The sequence below is a fragment of the Antechinus flavipes genome, chromosome 1, assembly GCF_016432865.1.
Source record: "Antechinus flavipes isolate AdamAnt ecotype Samford, QLD, Australia chromosome 1, AdamAnt_v2, whole genome shotgun sequence".
NCBI lineage: Eukaryota > Metazoa > Chordata > Mammalia > Dasyuromorphia > Dasyuridae > Antechinus > Antechinus flavipes.
In genome coordinates this window covers 483,065,674-483,087,428 of record NC_067398.1, presented here as the reverse complement: position 1 = coordinate 483,087,428, position 21,755 = coordinate 483,065,674, and the positions used below count along the sequence as shown (strand labels likewise).

The 21,755-nt window shown below is 36.8% G+C and overlaps 1 protein-coding gene across 2 annotated transcripts in view; it reads right to left on the bottom strand.

Moving 5' to 3' along the window:
* Positions 1-21,755, bottom strand: part of GAREM1 (GRB2 associated regulator of MAPK1 subtype 1) — a 188,046-nt gene that overhangs the window by 6,761 nt on the left and 159,530 nt on the right. For both annotated transcript variants that reach the window (XM_051970277.1, XM_051970278.1), the window contains exons 4-5: positions 17,259-18,425; positions 891-1,057 (exon numbers count right to left, since the gene is read on the bottom strand). In XM_051970277.1, the coding sequence (XP_051826237.1) occupies positions 891-1,057; positions 17,259-18,425 (1,334 nt within the window). The remainder of the gene's footprint in view (positions 1-890; positions 1,058-17,258; positions 18,426-21,755) is intronic.

Sequence of the window (21,755 nt, the reverse complement as noted above, 5' to 3'; positions counted from 1 at the left end):
GATGCTCAGGTTGGGAAAATAAAGGAACAAGGAGCAAATGTTTCATATATGAGGGAGCTGATATGAGGGCACAAGGTATTACAGAGGAAAAGTCAGTGAAATTTAAGAGAGGCAAATTTTGGCCTGACTTAAGTTTGCACTTCCTAATAATTATAGTCATCCATAAAGGAATTGGGATCCCTCACAAAGTAGTGAGCTTTTCTTCATTGAAATATTCAGACATAATTTGATGACATATTAAGGACATAAGGAAGAGCATTTCTGTAAACTAGACACAAGATTGTACTAGGGAACCTTTAAGACTTCTCAGCGCTCCAGAATTTTACATTTCCATGATTTTACAGGCCTGCAAAATGTTTCAGTGGCTTGTGGTAGCTACTACAATGGTAACTATAAAGGAAAGAAATGAGGGTCCACATATTATCTAAGTTTTGGGTGCCTCCCAGCAGTTTTCTATATAAAACAGGCATTTTTAATAAGTGCTTGTTGAATGAATGGAAAACAGTTGTTGGTTTTTGATCACCTATGTCCTCCTATTATCTTTAGTGACCCAACCTCTGTTACTTATTTCCATTGAGTATCGAGTTAACCCTTATCAATGATAGGGTATATCATTTCCTTTTCCAGGAGGAAGAGTACGGTTCTTAGTAATTTAACATTGAGTTTCTCAAAAGACGAATCCTGTTTTCCTCTCTTCTTGGGATACCCGGCTCAGCCTTAAAATGCTACATTTTAAATCCTGGCTCTAAAAAGCATCCTTGACATATTTTTACTCCCAAATTCCTTCAGAACATTTTGCCTCTCGATTCTTCATTCCCTGTTAAGTTTATAGACCTACAGACCGGATGATAAGAAGTACTATGCTGAATGGTGTCAGTTCCAACACTTACATGTTGTGTAGTCCTGAGGAATAGTAGGACAGGGTGGGACTGGGAGAACGTGTCTGTTGCCTCACTGGTTTAGCCGACCGAGGAGGAATAGAAGGACTTGTAGAAGAGGGCTTTGCACTTCGAGGTGGAACAGGTGGAGCATTCAAGAGTCGGCATTCTTCCCTGACCTAGAACAAGAGAATTAAGTACTTCAAGTTAGGCGCAGAACTGGACAATGGTGACGTCCAGAGGGCAGGATCTCAGCAAGGGATATCTGTTAAGTTCTAGAGACTCAATCTTCATCCTGTTACCTGGAAAGAACTGATGTACGTTGCCAGAGATAACATCAGGCACTTGTCAAATGCATTCAAAGACAAACTGATTTTGAAAGAAGTGATATCCAAATATCACAGCTAAAATATTTGTGTAATTTTAAAGTAACTTTGGATGAGAAGCTGGCAAAAAGTGAAGGCTTATGAAATAGGTATATTACAAAATAAAAGAAATTTAAGACTAACGTGACCTTTATATAGGATTATCTGAAGCTCCACACTGTGTTATCACACTCACTTATTGGAGCCAACTTCTCTTAAAATGATTCAGATTTTACAAAAGAATACATCTTTTCGATCATGATTTTGAGATGCAATATTGAGACAACCCTCTAGACTGAAAAATGGGCTTTCTTGCAAATGCCAAGCCTGAAACATTCATCATTCTTCCTCGACGCTCCTGTAAGACTGACTGACAACTGAACTGGCCCTGGGCTCTGGTTGCCATCTTCACGTACTCATCCATAATCTGTAAGTCATTTTTAATTTTTTTTTTTTGACCAAGCATGCTTTAACTGTAATTGTCTTATTCAGACAGCAGGGGGAGATTTGTGCTTGGTTCTGCTCCTGTAAAGTAATTCCAAAGATCCAGGAATACAGGATCCATACATACCATAGTTAAAAAAAAAGAAAAAAAAGGCACACACAAAAAAACCCTAAATAAATAAAAAAGGAGTGTGTGTGTGTGGGGTAATATCACAGAAGTGCCAAGCTTCTCTCTGGGCAGTCCCACATTTCTGCTAAAGCAGCTCTTAGGTGGGTGTAACATAGGTATAGGGGCAGCAAGGTGAATTTGGAAAACAGGGACAAATAAGAATTACATAGTAGATTAGAGAGTCTGAGTGAAGGCCGTTTGTTTTTTACCACTAGAACTCTGGGGCTCTAATTGTCTTGCTTTCTCCCCATTTTCATTTTCAGATAAATCTGAGTTGCCAATAAGCCTACACAATAGGGAATCACAGTGTTCATCAATCAGAGGATGTAGATGATTTCATGTATTACTATTTAAAGCTTTATTTTTATAGTTAAAAAAAAAAAAAAAAGGTAATAGGGGCAGCAAGGTGGTGCAGTGGATAGAACACCAGCCCTGAAGTCAGAAGAATCTGAATCCAAATTTGACCTTTAACATTTTCTGGCTGGTCACCTAACCCCAAATGCCTCAGAGGGAAAAAAAAAAAAAGTAATACTGGAAAGAGAAGATTCTCAAAGCTACAGACAGATATTCTCCTCCTCAACAATCCATCAAGGACTTTCTCTTTTATTGCTCCACCAGTTTTGTGCCCCACTTCGCACCCCTCTTTTGATTTATTTTGGTTATAAGTATCCTTTATGAAAAAAAAGATTCCCTTTATGAATGGGGACTCAGGAAGACCTGGGGTTCTAGTCTAGCTCTGTCACTAATTTGTACAACTTCAGAGGCAAATCTCTAGGCTTCCTCATCTGTCAAATAAAAAAGGCTTGGAATAATTGATCTCTAAGGCCTATTCTGATTTTAAAATTCTATGATGACTGAGCCAAGGTACCTGCTTTGGGGTCTTAGAATCAATATCAATCAACAGAGAAGGTTGGTGCTCAGGTGTGAAGGGATTTAAACATCAAATAAAGGAGTTGTAAAGAGCTTTAAAAGCTAAAAAGAGGACTTTGCCTTTATATTTGATTCTAAAAGCAACAGGGAGCCACTGGAACTTAATGAATAGGAGAATAACATATTCTTTAGCTTTAAAAGTCACTGGGGCAGCTGTATGGAAGATAGAGCAGAGAGAGGACCAGGAGGGAGGGAGACCAGTCAGAATGGGGTGCTTGGATTGAAAATTGTGAATTTGGAAAATAGGGACAAATAAGAATTACACAGTAGATTACAGAGTCTGAGTGAAGCCCATTTGTTTTTTACTACTCAGAACTCTGGGGTTCTAATTGTTTTGCTTTCTCCCCATTTTCAGATAAATCTGAGTTAACAATAAGCCTACACAATAGAAAAGCACAGTGTTTTCTTCCTCCTAGCTCACTAAGTGGTCTTATCAGTTCTGTAGTACTCAGCCAGATATGCCAATTTTAGAGTCAGATCTTAGGAATTAATCTCAGAGGTCACCCAATCAACTTCCTCATTTTATAGATAAGGAAATGGAGGCACAATAACCCCAGGGCAATTAAGAGTTAGTCATTTTTCAGATAGGAGAGGGCAGAGAAGAGGATAAAGAAAAATACACCTGCTTTCTCCCTGAAGCTTGGAAATTGGGGATTAACTCTAAATTTATTTCCATAGGAAGGCTCACATATTAAATTACAATGTTATGAGGAATATTTCAGCCAATGTAAATTTTGGGTTACAGCAAGTAACATATTTTGTTCTGCTAATTTAGAAAAGTGCATTTAGTATAGAAAAGGGCAGCTGGGTGGCACAGTGGATAGAATGCCCAAAGTGGAGCCAGGAAGAACAGTTCCAATCCAGATTTAGATATTAGCTATGATACTGAGCAAATGGCTTAACTCTATTTGCCTCAGTTATTTCTTCTGGAAAAGATGATGGCAATCCACTCAAGAAGGAAATGGCAAATCATTGGATGAGGAAGAGCTAGATAAGACTGAATGATAGTAACACAAATACAGAAGAAGTTGCCAGAGGCACATCCTTCAAGCTGCCCTCCTTACCAATTTCAGTTGCTTGAAAATGAATTAGGATTTGATTCTTCTACCTCCTTCCCTTGAGTATCAAAGCACAACTGCCTTTAGGTAGAGAGGCCATTGGAAAGCTGTGGAGGAAGTTACTGCACAATTTGCCAGGTGAGTAAGGGGCAAAAGAGGGCAGGGAAGAGTGGACATCCTCTACTTTTCCTCCCCCATGGCAATGGATGTTTCTAATATTACTAAAAAAGTATTAGATTTAAAGCTAAAGATCCAGGGCTCAAATCCCAGTTTAGCTTCTTTGGGCTTTTGAATCTTTCTGCATTCTCAGAGATTAGCACAGAGACTGGACCAACTTAGGTTTTTAACCAATCTATGAAACAAAAGGATAGGACTAAATATCTTTTGAGATCTCTTTTAGTCTAAATCCAATCTATGGGAATACAATCAGCATCCCCTAAATAATCTGAATCATAAAGCAAACCATATTTATATTCTTTCCAATGATAGGAAATGCCCTAAGGTAAAAATAGAATTAAAGGGAACATTAAAATGTATCAGGGAATTCCTTTCTCAAGGTATTTTTCCTCATCTCAACAACAAAGGTTAAACTGTAAAAGGCAATGACATTGAGGTATGTTTGTGATTGGAAACAATTTTCTACTGCTAAAACAGGCACAGGCAATCATTTCTGATTGGGAAGAGAGTATTGCTATCCCAAAGCAGATTTCAGGAGGCCCTGATTAAACATGGTATGGAAACACACATGCTTTTATTAGAAAGGAGGAGTCATATTTCTAGCTAATTTTGTAAAGTGCTTTGAAAATTATATCATTTTATTCTCACAACAATCTTGGGAGGTAGATGCTATTATTATTCCTATTTTAGAGATGAGAACACTGAGGTAGACAGAAATGAATATCTGCCCAGGATCACACAGTAAGTTTCTGAGGTAGAATTTTAACTCAGGTCTTTCTGACTCCAGATTCAACTGGCTTTCCCTCTTTGCTTCCTACCTAAGCTATATGGTGACTCAGAGAACTAAGAAAGAGCCCCTGGTACCTTTGTTTCTCCTGTTTATAGATAGTATCACTGATCACTGGGACCAAGAGCTGATTCCAACGAGATTAATTTACATGCTCCCCAGATTCCTCCCCAAGTTTTCGTATTCAATGTCATTTTCTTCTACTGTTACAATTTTGGTATATTGTTTAATTCAAGTATGTGCTCTTCATTATGTCACTCCTTTATTATAAAACCTTTAGAAGCTCATTGCTCATCTCAGGGTTTTTTTTTTTTTTAAATTATTATTTTATTCTTACAATCCTCTATAATCTGAACTTTTCCATCCTTAATGCTCATTGTACCCACCTCCAAAGCAAGAGATTGGGGGAAGGGGCAGCTCTTCACCATATCTTGTTGTGGCTAAACAGCTTTTATAACTCAATAAAACTATGAACTTTGCTGTGAAGGATTATTTAAGATGGGTAGATCATAGTAAAGAGTTCTGATAAAAGATGATCCTACTAGAGAAGAAAACAGCAAACCACTATAGTATCTTTGGCAAGAAAATCCCATGGACAGTACTGAAATGGTCAAAGAGATGACATTGGAAAATGAGTCTCTCAAGTAAAAAGGTAGCCACAAAACTTATGGGAAAGAAGAAGGGACAACTACAAGTAGTTACAATACTAATGACGAAGCTCAGCCAAAGCTGGGGGAAAAAACTACGGAAACACAGCTGTGGATATATCTGGTGATGAAAGAAAAGTCCAAAGCTGTAAAAATTAATATTGTATAGGAATCTGGAATGTAAGTTTCTATGAACCAAGGTAAGCTGGCGGTGGTCAAATAGGAGAGGGAAAGATTAAACATTGACATTTTGGGTGTCAGTGAACTTAAATCAATAGGAAGGGATGAATTTAATTCGGATAACCACTACATATACTACTGTGGGCTAGAATCTCTTAGAAGAAATGGAGTAGCACTTATAGTCAATAAAAGAGTGAGAAAAGCAGTACTGGGTTGTAATCTCAAAAATGACTAAATGATATGTTTGAGTCCAAGGCAAACCATTCAAAATCACAGTAATACAAACAAGCCTATACCCTCAAAGTTGTTCACATCCATGAAGACCTATAGCATCTTTCTAAAAATAACAACAACCAACAAAAAAGACATCACATTCATCACAGAGGACTGGAATGCAAAAGTAGAAAATCAAAAGATAATTGGAATAATAGGCAAGTTTGGCCTTGGAGTACAAAATGAAGCAGGGCAGAGACTAATAGAGGTTTGTCAAGGGAAGATGCTGGTCATATGCAAACATAGTTTCCCAACAACTTAAACAAAGCCTAAAACGCAACATCACCAAATGGCCAATATGAAAATCAGATTGATTATATACGTTGTAATCAAAGGTGAAAAAGCTCTATACAGTCAGATAAAACAAGACCTTGAATTGACTGTGGCTCAGGTCATAAACTTTGCATTGCAAAATTCAGATTTAAATGAAGAAAGTAGGGAAAACCATCAGACCATGTATATATGGTGTATAAATGTGATCTAAATAACTTCCCCTATGAAGTAAAAGTGATGAATAGATTTAAGAGATTACATCTAGTAGACAGAGTACCAGAAGAACAATGGGAAAAGATTAGGAACATTGTAGGAGGGAACAGAAGAACAAGAAAGCCTATCTGATAAAGCTTTACAAATAGCTGAGGAAAGGGGCAGCTAGATGGCACGGTGGATAGAATCCTGGCCCTCAGGAGAATGTGGGTTCAAATCAGCTGCAGATACTTTAGTTGTGTGACCTTGGGCTTACTCCCGCTTAATCCTAACTGCCTCAACAAACAAAAAGTAACAAATAGCTGAGAAAAGAAGGAAAATGAAAGGCAAAGATATACCTAGTTGAATGCAGAATTTCAAAGACTAGCAAGGAGAGATAAGGTTTTTCTTAAATGAGAAATGAAAAGAAAGAAGAGAAAATAGCAGAATGGGAAAGACAAGAAATTTCTTCCAAAAAAAATAGAGCTATCAAGGGAAAGTTTCATACAAAAATGGGCATGAGAAAAGACAAAAATGGTAGTAACAGAAATAGAAAAGATTTTAAAATCTTGGCAAGAATATACAAAAGGATTATACCCAAAAGATCTTATCATCACTAATAACCACAATGGTGTGGTTACTGATCTAGAGCCAGACATCTTGGAGAATGAAGTCAAGTGGGCTTTAGGAAGCATTGCTTACAATAAAGCTAGTGGAGGTGATGGAATTTCAGTTGAGCTATTTAAAATACTAAAAGATGATGCTGTTAAAGTGTTGCACTCAATAGGCCAGTGAATCTGGAAAACTCAGCAATAGTCACAATATTGGAAAAGATCAATTTATGGCCAAATCCCAGAGGATCAATGCCAAGGAATGTTCAAATCACCAAATAACTGCACTCGTTTGACATACCAGCAAAGTTATTCTGCTTTTTGAGGCGTCAGTAAGATGTGAACCAAGATTTATTGGAAGGACAAACTGGTTTTTTAAGACGCAGAAGAGCTAAAAGTTAAATTGCTAGCATTTGCTAGATTATGAAGAAAGCAAGGGAGTGTCAAAAATCCAAAAAAAAAAAATTCTACTTATGCTTCATTGATTATACTAAAGTCTTTCAATGTGTGGAACACAACAAAATGTGGCAAACCCTCAAAGACATGGGAGTACCAGACCATCTTACTTTACTTCTGAGGAGCTTGTATCTGCACCAAAGACACAACTAAATATGGAACAACTGATTGGTTTACGATTGGAAAAGGATTACAAAAAGGCGGTATATTGTCACGTTATTTATTTAACTTATCTGCAGGATACATTATATGCACAATGCCAGACCAGATGAATCAAAAGCTGGAATTAAGGTTGCTGGGAGAAATAGCAACAATCTTAGTTTGTATATGATACCATTCAAATGGCCGAAAGTAAAGAGGAATTAAGCCTTTTGATAAGGGTGAAAGAGGGGAATGTAAAAGCTGGCTTGAACTTTAACATAAAAAACAAAAAACAAAAAAACCTAAGATCTGGGCACCTGGTACCATCACACACACACACACACACACACACACACACACACACACACACACACACATTCTTGGGCTCAAAGTCATCGCAGGCAGTAACTGCAGCCATGAAATTGAAAGATGCTCCTTGGAAAGGAAAGCTATAGCAAATAAGAAAGTATACTAAAAAGCAGACATCTTGCTGACAGAGTTCCAAAAACTCAATGCTGTGATTTTTCCAGTAGCAATGCATGGTTGTAAGCTACATCATACAGAAAAATGAGCACTGTAGAACTGATGCTTTTCAATTGTGGTGATGGAAAAGACTTTTGAGGATCCTTTGCATAGCAAGGGCGTCAAAGCAGTAAATACTTAAAGAAATTAATTCAGCAATGTCCAAAAAGCTATCAAATTGAATATATCCTTTGATCAGCAGTGTCTCTACTGGGCTTATATCCCAAAGAGATCATAAGAAGGGTTTAAAGGACCCACATGTGCAAAAATGTTTTTGGCAACCCTTTTTATAGTGGCAAGAAAATGGAGACTGAATGGATGCTCATCAGTTAGAGAATAGCTGAATAAAGTATGGTGTATGAATGTTATGCAATATTATTGTTCTGTAAGAAACAACCAGCAGGATGACTTTAGAGAAGCCTGGAGAGACTTACATGAACCGATGCTAAGTGAAATGAGCAGAACCAGGAGATCACAGTACACAGAAACAAGACTATATGATGATCCTTTCTGATGGGAAAAGACAAACTGTCTTCTTTGCCACTTGTCAAACATATCACTCCATTTTCTAGGCTGTGTCCCATCCCCAGGATGCACTCTCTCCTCACCTCTGTCTCTAAGAATGTCTAGTTTCGTTGGAAGCTCAATTTAAGTGTCAACTTCCATATGAATCTTTTGGTGATACTTTGGTTTCCCCTTCTAAAAGATAAGAATGTGTGTGTGTGTGTGTGTGTGATTGTGTGTATGTGTGAAGATGCTGTTTATTTCTGTAGGTTAGACTGTAAATTCCCTGAAGGCAGATGATTTTGCCTTTGTCTTTGTATAGCCAGTGCCTAGTTCATTGATGGAGCTTAAAAAATGCTTGCAAATGAACTGACAGACCACTGCTGGAACTTTTAAGCTGTAGGCAACGCACTCTAACCCACATAGAATAGTGATATTTTCTGTACTTTTGAGCATGTGTTTTAGTATAAGAGACAAGAACTCTGCAGACTTGCTGATGAAGCCAGGAAAAGATTTTGAATTCAAGATCTTCAAAGAACAGGTGCCTAAAAGGATAGGCATATGATTCCTGTTTCCAAAATACAAGTCCTTGCCTGATTCTCCATTGGCTGAGTACTACAGGAGTTAAAGCCTATCTGGACTGTTTAATTCTTCCACATGAGTCTCTACCCCTAATTATAGCTCTCCTTGGGGGTCACCTTATTTGGGTGTGTATATACCCCTTCTGCATCTAATACATGTTTCTTATTCTTATCTATGGCTTCCCACTATAAGTTTCATTTCCTTTATTCCACTAACCTAACCCCATGACTATGTGGAAACAAAACGTTCATCTAATTCTCAGACTAGGCATTCAGCTGTTGGAAGAAAAAGTCATTGTCTTGACTACTTCCAGAGAAGATTTAGTCTCACTTTCATTTTAATCAGTCAATCAACAAGAAATTTTTAAGTGCCTTCTATATGTCAGGCACTATGCTGATGCTGAGGATATGGAGATAAAAATAAAACTTTCTGCCTCAAGAAGCCTACATTTTCTTCTTTGCTTAGTGCCCACATAGTGAGCCTGTAATAAAAAGTGATACAATATTTGGAAGAGTATCCCTGGAAGATACCTGCATTTGTACTTTGAAACTAAGAGTAAATTATATAAAGGACTTCCTGAGTCCATTTTTCTTTTATCTTTGGCATTGATGCAGACTCTAGACAAGTAGCTACATGTACATTTTATGATTTGAGGGCAAACACTGTACCCTGAGAATATATTCTAATTCAATCACCTTTAGGAATAAATTGAAAAAAAAACAAAACAACTATTCTTCTGATGATCTGGTCATGTTCCATTTCCTCCATACAGAATCTTGCTCATGATTACAATTCATAAGAAGGCACAAAGAAAAAGTGGAATAACAACACTGACCATATAAAGTGAGAAAGAATAGAGATCCTAAGAATTACATTTTGTAACAAGTCCCTCTTTTTCTTGGAACTTCTGAATTTTCTGCTATGGAAAGAAATTATACTCTTATAGACTGTCTCTCACTTCCTGGATTAAAGAAACAGTTTAAGAAAGGTAAACAAAGTACTTACTATGAAACATTCTTTGCTGAATAGGCTTCAGACTCCCTTTGAGGAGAAAAAAGTATTTCAATTTCATAACTGTGTTTGCTCAATGCTATTTTTAATGGAGTAACTAACCACAAAAATGAGTCAAACTGGCAGAAAAGTTAAAAAGTCCTAGTTTCACATTTAAGTTCCTGTTTGTATATGTAGATAGAAAAGCATACATACTGTACACATTAGTAATTCACTTGTTAGACACAGGGCTGTTGATAAGACTCATGTATTGAATAAAAAAATATGGCTACGCGGTTTCAGAACAAAACTAGTTAATTCTAGAAGAAACATACTGTACCTTCCTTATATTAAAAAACCAGGAAAAAGTATTTGAGCAGGTAGGTGATGCAGTGGGTAGACTGCTGGGCATGGAGTCAGGAAAATCTTGAGTTCAAATCTAGTCTCAGGCACTTCTTAGCTGTGTGACCCTGAACAAGTCACGTATTGCTGTTTGCCTCAGTTTCCTCAAATGTAAAATAATTGGGAGATGACAGATCATTCTAATATCTTTGCCAAGAAAACTCCAAATGAGATAATGAAGAGTTAGAGACATGATTGGAAAAATATCAGAACAAAAAAGAATATTTGTTGGAAAGAGCAAAATTTCTTTGGCATGAGTATCTGGGGAGTTCATTTATGATAGGATCATAAATAAAGAGCTAGAAGAGTCCTTAGATTCAGTCAAGTGAAACTCTTTATCTTTCAAAGGTTTCATATGAAGCCCCTCCAGATCCTCCTTTCTAAACTATCTTAAACTTAATTACTTTGGATTTATTCTTTTTATATTTATTCTGCAAGTACTTTTATTATCTTTTAGTCATCTCCCTCTTTGAAAAGTATTCATTGTTTCATTTATCAAACTGCTATCTGTGATATCTAGATATGAGGAAACTGAGACTTTCCAAGTGTCAGACCTGGAATTTAATCTCACTTCTCATTCCAAAGTCACTTTCTCCATTGTATTATACTGCCATCTATCATCATCCTCTTAAGAAAAGTAAGATTATTTTGCTTTGAAATGTAGATTCAAACATTAAAAACTATCATTTTGTATCTGTGCTGATAGTTATCCAGTTTTTCTATCCACATCAGATTATGGGAACAATATACTTAATTCACTCAGAATATTACTTTCCTTCATTACTACTTTTCAAGATAAGACAAGAGAGTTAAGATAATACTAGAGAGGATCAAATGACAGAAATATACTTAGTGCTTTGTAAACCTTAATTTGCTATACAAATGCTAATAATATTATAATTGCTATTAATTATTTAATATTTTTGTAATTGTATTTTATTGAACTTTGCTCTCAAAATTCCCAGGCTCTGGATTTCATATTCTTTTGATTCCATTCTCCTCTCCTCCCTGCTGTCACTCCGCTCCCCCCCCCCCCATAACAAAATCATTAAAGCCTTAAGAAATCTAATTTATAAAAGAGCTTTTATACAAAAAGTTCACAACCTCATCAAGTAGCCATAAGTGAATGTTTTCAGTCATAGAAAATTTTTTTTAAAGGTTTAGAGCAATGATATCACAATAAAATGAACTTCTATTTTATCAATTGGCAAAGAACAGATAGGAATTGAAAAGCCAAAAATCTTGTGACTCTCAGACATATTTAATTTTTATTTTTCCAGTTTTATACATTAAAGACAAGGACCTAACACAGACCTGGCTCTGAAATGGACTCGATATTCCAAGCCTCCGGCAAAAGAGGCAAGTGGGAGGGAGCAAGCAGTCACCAATTGGGAAGCATGAACATCAGCTGGTTCTGAAAAGAAGTAGTTGTTTAAAGTCTGGGCAGGCGGGGACAAGGATATTGCCATAGTGTCAATAGAGAGAATATGCCATTAAAATGGGGGGAGGGGAGAACTACCAGCAAGAGAGAATTCTATTGCTAGAATTCTGAAAATTTGAGAATTTTCTGAAAAAAGGACTTTAACAAAGGGTAGATGCATTTATATGCATATATGTTTGCCATTAGTATCTAATAGTTGAGTTCAAGAAAAGATAGAATTCAGTATTTTAATTTATACTCTTTTCCTCAAAGGATAATAATATGAAAGACATATGATTCTTCAGAATATAGAATTTTGTAAAAGATGGCCAGCAAAGAATTTGGTATAATAAACTTTAAAACTTTCAAACTATGTACTTTCAATCTTCCTGCCAGAAAATTCATAGAAATATATTTACATAATGGTTATATTCTTGAAAAATTGTATGCAAACCATTTTAAGTTTGCTAATTAGTAGAGCCCTCTTGATGATTTCTTTTGTAAATATTATTTTTGCAAATCAACATCACCAAATTTGTCCTTTTTGGAATACATATGAATTTTTCCATATTTAAAGGTCATTACCTCTATCAAACAAAGTCCTAAAATGAATTTTAAATCACCACAACTTCTTTTACCTCCTTTTAAAGGAAATTTCACCTCAATATTTCATGATTTTCTGTCCTAGAACCTTCTGGAGACAGCATCAGTGATTTAAGAACTGGAGGAGAGTTTTATTTTCACTGACAGCTAGTGGAGAGGGTACCTGAAATCCAACTTCCAACTTTAGGTCCTATTTTTTGCATATCTTCTGGGGCAGAAGGGAGTGTGGATGGAGAAGAGGTGGTCCAAACCCACATACTCCCTTTCTACCCTCAGTTACGGAAACCAAGGTGCAAGTTTACTGCAATATTAATGTATTTAATAATTCAACATGTATAAAACTGCCCTGCCATTTTTATTAAATGCTTATCTTTTAATTAGTCACTGACAAGGTTTTTTGAATGCTGTATTTCTGATCTCATTTTTCCCATAAGCTCTCTGGTTCTTGTTCAATTTTACATAGTGGGATGCCTTTTGGGAACATGTATGTCTGTCAGTCACATTACAGTAGAACTTTAAACAAAAAGCCAATAGCAAAAAAAAAAAAAAAAAAGAGACATGAATGGAATAAAAATGATTTGTAAAATGGAAAAAGTTATGATCTGATTAGAACTGATGGAATTTTAGAGAATTTGTTTACCACACATCTTTAATCTCTGTGGTTTAGGAGGGATGCTAAAGCTGATCAGATGGCTTTACTTAGGGTGGCACAAATTTGGTAAAGCCTCAGGAAATGAAGAGCCACCAGGTTTCTGAGGAGTGGATGAACCTAAAAAAGGTCAAAAAGCCAAAACACAAACCAACAGAAAAATCTGCCTAAAATGAATGGCCTGTCATGACACCCTGATCCAAGACAGACTATGCAAAATATACAAGTTTAAAAATTAAAAAAAAAAAAAAAAGTTACCAAATATGTTAGGCTTATTATCTTAGTTCAGCCTCAGCTGAACCAATTTTTGGCAAACAACAGTTATTTCTATCTTCACAGAAAAGGAAACATTTTGCTATCTCCCACAAAGACTTTTTTGATAATTGGGGGAGAGGAAATTTTTAAAAGGAATAATTCTTTTAAAAAAAGAAATGTGTGCTCCAGTCCTAAAAGCAAAATGTTCTTTTAAAGATAATAGGATTTAGTATTAGAAGAGAGCTTCTATAACAGGTAGCTACAAACTCACATTAAAGTAAATTCAACAGTGGCAAAAATTAGATAATTCTTTTGCCAAGTACATTGTCTACTTGGTTTCTCAAAATAATTAATCTGCTTAAAATATAGATAGTGAAATTATGGATAAAAAGAAACCCAGATGTTTTATCTCTGAACAGTGATGATTTCATCTCATTTACACAGAGGTCAATATATTTTTAAGGGAGAGGATGTTTTTATAGACGAGGCTAATGGATATCATGCAGTATTGTATACTCAGAGTAGGAAAAAATCTTACAGACTACCTAATATAACCTAAGATTTATATATGATAAATTTGAGGTCCAGAGAAGTTAAGTGATCTGTCCACAACACAAAGTGGCTGCATTGGGATTAAAACCTAATTGCTATGATTTCAATTCAAGCCCTACTCCTACTGAACCAAGCTGTTTTCAGCACCAATATGAAGTGAAGGCTAGGATAAGTCAAGATGCAATAAGGTTTTTCTACACATTTTTAGCTTCTGCTAGTCAATTAGTTACATGGTGCAGTGTCTGGAGTTAGAATACTCTTCTTCCTGAGTTCAAATCCTATTTCAGACACTTACTACCTAATCACTTAACCTTCTTTGCTTCAGTTCCTGCATCTGTAAAATGAGATGGAAAAGGAAATGGCAAAACTGCTGCAGCATCTTTGCCAAGAAAATCCCAAACATGACTGAATAACAAAACAAACAAAAGCAGTCGATAAAACTACTTTTTCTTTCTTATTTACTTTTAAATAGAACTCACTAAATTATTTCTAGATTTTTTTTTTCAAGTCTATGGAGAGATGTTTGTAGACCCTCATATTTCATGATATCTTTTGATGTTCTTCCCACAGTTCTAGCCCTGGACTTGAGTAGTAGTCATCACCTTCCCAGACAAGGTCAAGACAGACTACCCCTAAAAACTTATTATACCTATAATTAGCTAGAGGAGTTGCTGCTAGACACATGGCACATATCTCTCCTAGAACTTTCTTTTTACCATCCACAGCAGAAATTTTATTTAATTCTGTGGGAGCATTTGAGTTTATGCTCCATTAAAACTTCCCTTTGAAAACTGCAAGCTGAAGCCACATCTAACAGTTATAGCGTTTTCTGGATCCCACACACATCCTAAAAGTGGAAAATTTTATTTAATAGTCATAAAACTAATTTAAAAATGACAGCATATGAAATGCCTAAATATTTTTTTAAATTTTTAAATAAGTTAAATTACTTCAGGCTGCCATCCCCCTCCCCAATTCAAATCATTCTTATGTTTATAGCAGGCCATAAACACTAGTCAGGCTTTGAAAAATCTTTCTGACTCCCTAGGAAATTATCCCTTAGAATTAAGTAACCAAAAATATTTCCTCTTCTGTACTTCAGCTTTGATTTTAGTTTTAAATTTAATCTCAACATGAATTTTTAAAAAAATAAGCAAATGGGTCATGATTAGGCCGCTTAATATTTATTTTCCTACTCCTCTATCATCAATTACTCCTCCCCCTCCTCCCTCTGTCTTTCTAGCCTAAATTACAGGAATAGTCTTCTAATTCTTCCTTTTAAAGCCTCAGATGTGTAATGGAATGATGCCCATGTGGTATCCATCTGTCACCAGTTGTGGCCAGTGTTCTACAAGAAAAACATCTTTGGCTGATGCCCTGGAGGAAAGAGTACCCATCTTCAGGTAAACTGCTTAGTTAGGCTGAGCTCTCTACTAAGAAGCCTAAAGCAGCTGGCAGCAAAGGGAGTTTTCAGTTCTTATTTTATTATCTCAGATACTATTCTGGGAACCCAAAAATATAACAAGAGGCTAAAACAGATTAGTAATCTAACAATTACGATGTTTACATACCTAACAATTAGGAAGTTATGACTTCTACCAAGGGAAAGTAGCTTGAGACTAAACAAGTAGGTGGTACTAATGTACATCAGAAATGTAGCATCAGAAAAACCTGAAATCAAATTTGGCCTCGGTTACTACTTAAAACATTGCCTGGCATGTAGTAGGCATGTGTCCATCTGTCCATTTCCATTCTTTTACCCCTCCCTTGCTCCTTCCCTTATTCTTCTCTTCCTCCCTAGCTCTCTGTCAAATCACAATGCAACTTCAGAAAAAGAAGTGGCAGATACAGCTATTTCAAGAGTAATTTTCTTTTCCAATTGCTACTGCCTGATCTGGGGCATTTCATTGGACAGATTGCATTACTGGATTAAAAGGTAACTAACTTGCTAGGACAATTTAGGACAATGCTTAGCTATTCCATAAAAGGGAGCATAGTTTAAAGTACATGAAGGGATGGAGAAAGTAACATCTCAATAAATTAAAATGAGCTATTCTTACATACTCTCAATTGAAGGCAGATTACAGTCAAAAATCTGATCTTTAGTTTGTCATTCTTGAGCACATCCAGCACCAAACCATATCAAGTTGAAAAATACCACATAATTCATTTTAGCTAACATGGAAATGTGTGCATTGTGCAAAACCGCTGGATTATCAGCGCTGGAATGAGTTTTAGCCAGGTTTCTAAGTAACTCATTAAAGATCACATGGGTGATTCTCATTCATGATGTTGTATTTCCACTGTCTGCCCATACTTCCTTTTTTTGGTTTGCTTCAGGACTCAGCTCAAATGTCACTTTTTACAAAAGGCCTTTCTTGGTTCCTCCTACTACTTGTGACTTCTCACTGAGTTGACCTCCCATTTACATTGAATGCGTCTTGTATGTATATAATTATTTAAATGATACCCCCCTCCCCATTAGAATGGGACTTCTAGATAGTGAGGGCTGTGCTTTTTACCTTTCCTTGTTTCCTCAGTGCTGATCCAGTACCTGGCAAATATTAAGTGCTTTAATAAATGCTTGTTCGCTAAGTAAAAGAACCAGGATTCAAACTGAGGTATTGTCACTGAGTTCAGCACTTTCCCCATTGTATTATGGGAATACTGTAGGAAAGACCCTTAAAACTCTGCAAAGCCTTCTCTTTCACTCATCTAAATCTTTACATGGGTAACATACAATGAAAGTCAATCTCTCACTTGGGGAAGCATTTTAGAAAATGGTTGTAAGAAAAATTATAAACTGTTTGCTATCTATGGATTTATGTTATATTATCAAAGTTTAGAGAAGAATGAAGAAATCATTTTGGGCACTCAAATCAGCAAAAGAACCAACCACAACTATACCTGGGATAACCCTACAATGCATTACATATCATATCTATTCAAATTCAGAATTGGTTCTTGGTCCAGTTGCCCCAAATTTTGATTAAAGCAATGATACAGCAATGTGGTCTTGACTATAAAACTATGAATATAAGTTTCCCTGAAAATTCTTCGCTATGTGTCTTCTGTCTCCGCACCCAGTGGGAACAAGAATAAATTAGAGAGTAAGGGAGACAGAGTTAGAAGCAATGACTTCCCCTCCCTCCCTCCAAGCAAGTGAAACTCAGCTATATAAACATTTACATGACTTACAGCTTCAGATTTCGGAGGCACTGGAGGTGGAGGTAGGGCCACATCTGAAGATGTCGTGGCTGCCAGCATCCCAGCAACAGGGAGAGAAGTGCCACATTTTGACCGGATAGAGCTTCTGTAATTATCACATTTGGTTTTTTCGCTCAAGGAAGCAGTAAGGGGTTGGCTGTCTGTCTTGCCTTGGTCAAGCCACAGCTCTTCATAAGGGAGTTCTGGCTTTGATGGGAAACACACAGATTCATCGCCAACTTCAGGGAAAAGATAATCACTCCCACTGTCACCGGAGTCCTGGTACTGGAGGGGGTCATGAGAAAAGGGAGTCCACTCCCCTCCCAGATCCCTACAGCCATGGAGGTTCACCTCACTGTTGCCATGTAGGTTATTCCCGTACACACAGACAGAGAGCCGGTGGAAGGACTGTGTTAGCTCGTCCCGGGCGTAGCTGAGGGAGTTGGGGATGTGGTTGTGGCCGGAACACCGGCTCTTCTTGGGACTCTTACACTCATCGTTCCAGTCCGTCTTCACGTCACGGACGGCACGGGAATACTCATCGATGTCAAACTGTTCTTGGCAGACACCGAGCCAATGCTGGACCAGGGATTCAGGCCAGACCTCTCCCTTCACAAGGTTTTCTGGGAGGCTGAACTTGGGGACCGTCAGGTGCAAAGGAAAATGCATGGGGAGGACTTTGCTGCCGCGGAGCACGCAGCAAACCACCACCGTTTTAGTCTGGATGTTCACAAACTTGTACCGGTGACCTTCCCGAATGAAGTGAAGATCGTACGGGTTTCTGGGCGGGGGGCTCGGCACAATCACATTGACAGGCAGCCTGGTCTTCTCCACGATGTTGCGGATGGTATGTTCGCCCTCTTGCATCTGGAGCTCCAACGGGCTGCGGGTACTAAATCGGCCCTTGCACTGAAATGGAAGGCTGATGCTTTCATTGGTCCTGTGATTCATGCAAATGAGGCAAGGCATTTTGCCTTTACCCAGCTTGCCGATGGAATTGAGTTTTCCAATCTTCTTGAAGATTGTATTGAATCGTGACTTCTCCTTATATGTTTTTGCATAAAGGATCTCTGCCTGCCCCATTAAAGTGAGTTCATCTCCAGTGCAAAGAGTGATGTTGTAAACTTCTGTATCTTCATTGCATTCTCCCGCAGCAACCTGCAAAATACAAAGATCAACTTTAAGGTGGTTGATTTTCCTGCTCAGAGAGAGAAAGACTTTCCATTAAGAAAATTAAAAAAACAGAGTTTTACTATTAGCCAATGAGGTAAAGTAAATAAGACTGTTAAGATATTATTATTGGGCAGCTACAGCACCAGCTTGAAGTCAGGAGGACGTGAGTTCAAATCTAGCCTCAGACAGGCAGACAGGTAATACACTAAATAGAGCATTGGACCTGGAGTCTGAAAGACTAGAATTCAAATTCAGCTTCTGATGCTTACTTGCCATATGTCCATGAAGGAGTCACTTATTTGCCTAAATTTCCTCAATTGTAAAATGGAGATAATAATAGTACCTATTTCCCTGAGATGTGTGAAGATCAAATGAGATATTTGTAAAATTCTCTGCTGAGTGGCTGATCCATAAAAGGTATTAATGCATAACTTTCATCCAAATAAAAGTCCAGATAGTTATTGAAATAAAGCTACAAAAGATAACATCTATTCCACTGGTGTTGTGATGTTAGATAAGGGTCTTAACGACAAAACCTGGAATACTAAATGAATTAAATAAAACCTGAGTGACATTTCTTTTTCTTCTTGATAAATGGAAATAAATTTGGGTAATCCACAACTCTACATGCTCTAAGAATCTAAACTTCTTTAGGTCAGGGATAATTTTGTTTCCATCACTATGTACTTCTCAGGACTTGGCAAAGTACTGACGCACAGGGGGCATTTAATCAAAGCTTATTGAATGATCTAAAAGATTGGGAATGGAGAGTTTGCAGCACAGATAGCAATTTACACTCTATCTACACTAGTAAGTTTAGTTCTACAACTTTCTCCTGAAGCAAATAGGTTAAGCGCTTATAGCTTTATTTCTTAAGTTTTATGGAAAATCTTTACATTACTGTACTACTTTTGAGTCTACAGCAGATATTAAAAAAAATACTTGGATAGTTGATGATAATGTCCATCAAGTAATTGCTCTCCTATTTCTGTTTTAGTAGGTTAAAATTGGACCAAGACTTTTGGGACCCACAGGATTTCCAAGATAATTCTTTAAGAAAGAACATTTATTCCATATATGAGAAAATGGAGGTTAAATGATTTACCTAAAATCACAGAACATTATTATTTGCCAGGTCCTTGATTAAAACAAATGAACTCTATTCCCCAAAGTCACTATAATTTAAAGAATTTTAGGATTACTATCTCTTACATTTTTCTAAAGGAAAAATGGATATTCTTTATGATCCTATTTCTTGGATTATATGTTTAATTTTTTCAAGGACTTCACATTTCATTTCTAGTATTTTATAACATGTCCTTTACTACATTTTGCTAGATAAATTTCTATGGTATAATAGGAAAAAGTACTGGATGATGCTCCAGGAGACTTGGATTTTGCTTCTTATTGGTTCTATCTAATTTTACAGGAATGTTGAATGACTTTAAAAATATTATGTTCTTCATTGTCTTAAAAACAAGGCTAATAATTAGTATCATTATCATAATTACAAAGGCTAGAATCCTCCCCTTTCCTTCCTCTCCCTTCCTCTTCTTTCCTCCATTCCTTTCCTTCCTTCCATGGTATTTTTCCAATTACATGTAAAGACAATTTTTAACATTCACTTTTTAAAAAAATTTTGAGTTCCAAATTTTTCTCCCTCCCTCCCTAAAGTGGTGAGCAATTTAAAACGGGTTATATCTGTACAATAACATCAAACATTCTTCCATATTAGTCATGTTGTGAAAGAAGAAGCACATCAAAAAGGCAAAACCACACAAAAAAGTGAAAATAGTATGCTTTGATCTGCATTCAGATTCTAACATTCTTTCTCTGGATATAGATAACATTTTGCTAGGATACTTGTAGAGAGCTGAAACTATTGGGTTGATGCACTGAAGTCGGGACTGCTGAGCGCTTGAGGCTAACTACTGATTGGACAATACTCTATGAGCATATGCTTGGAAAATGGTCCTTTCCACTATCCATACTGGTTCAATGATTGGTGCATAAAGGATTGTAGAAGGGACTAGGGGGTAGAGTAAAGCTAGCCAGGGACACATTCTCCAGGTAGACAAGCAAGAATGTGGTCCATGGAGAATCTGCTTCCATCCTGTTCAATTCTGCATCTAAGACTAAGAATAAAGACTGAGGACTTTTGCTTATCCCAACTTCAGCTGATTCTGGGGTGTCCTGGGTGCTAGCATGGTCATTGCAGATACTTTCTTAGTATTCTAGCAAAGATAAGATTACAAGAGTTAAAGCTTGTTGTTGTTTTATTTATTTTTCTTATATTAACAGAACTGACTGATAGGAAGAAAGGTCAGGAGCCCAGTCTTTGAAAGCAACTTCTTTGCTGCTAATTTAGTTCCTGTCTTATTTCCTCTCTAGAATGGGCAATTGGATAACATAATAATAAGAGGAAGATTTCTGGTATGTTGTTTGATAAATCCCTTTTTAGAAGATGATATATTTAGAAAGAGAATGAGCCTTAGAGGTCCAATACTTTAATGTGACAGAGGAGGAAACTGAGACTCAGACAAGCAATTTGTTAGGTCTTTCAGGTAAGGGAGAGTTTGAAGCCAAGCTCTAGGTCCAAAGCAGCTGGTGTTCTTTCTACTATGCTATGATCACCAATAGGGATAACTGGGTGATGTAATGGATAGAGTGCCAGCCTGAAATTAGGAAGACTCCCCTTCCTGAGTTCAAATCTTGCCTTAGACACTTAAAAACTATGTGACTTCAGGCAAGTCATTGTCTGATTGTCTCAATTCCTCATTTGTAAAATAAGTTGGAGAGGGAAATGGAAAATCACGCCAGTATCTTTGTCAAGAAAACCCTAAATGGGGTCATAAGGAGTCGGACAAAACTGAAATAACTGAACCAGCATAACAACCAAAGAGTTGGGCCAGATCTCTTCAAATGTTTTCTAGGAAACTATCTATCTGGTGCTATCATCTCAGGGAAAAAGTGAATCCTACCCTTAGATCATGAAAATTCATCTCGGCTAGAAGAGATCAGTTGGCCCAGTCCCTTCATTTTTTATATTTTAGAAAACTGAGATTCACAGAATAATGTGACTTCCTCGAGAGTATATAGGTAGTGAATGCTGGGCTTCTGACTCCAATCTCCTACAAGAGTTGCTTTCTTCTATACTTTACCTTTCTAGTAATAACAATGCTCAAGTAACATAAGTAAAACAGATTTGGGTTGTAGGGATTTTAGATACTTCTATGACTTATTTTACTTAGAAAATATCTCACCATTACAAAAAAGACAGTTTATTGTTACTTTTATTTATTTTAGGTATTCTGT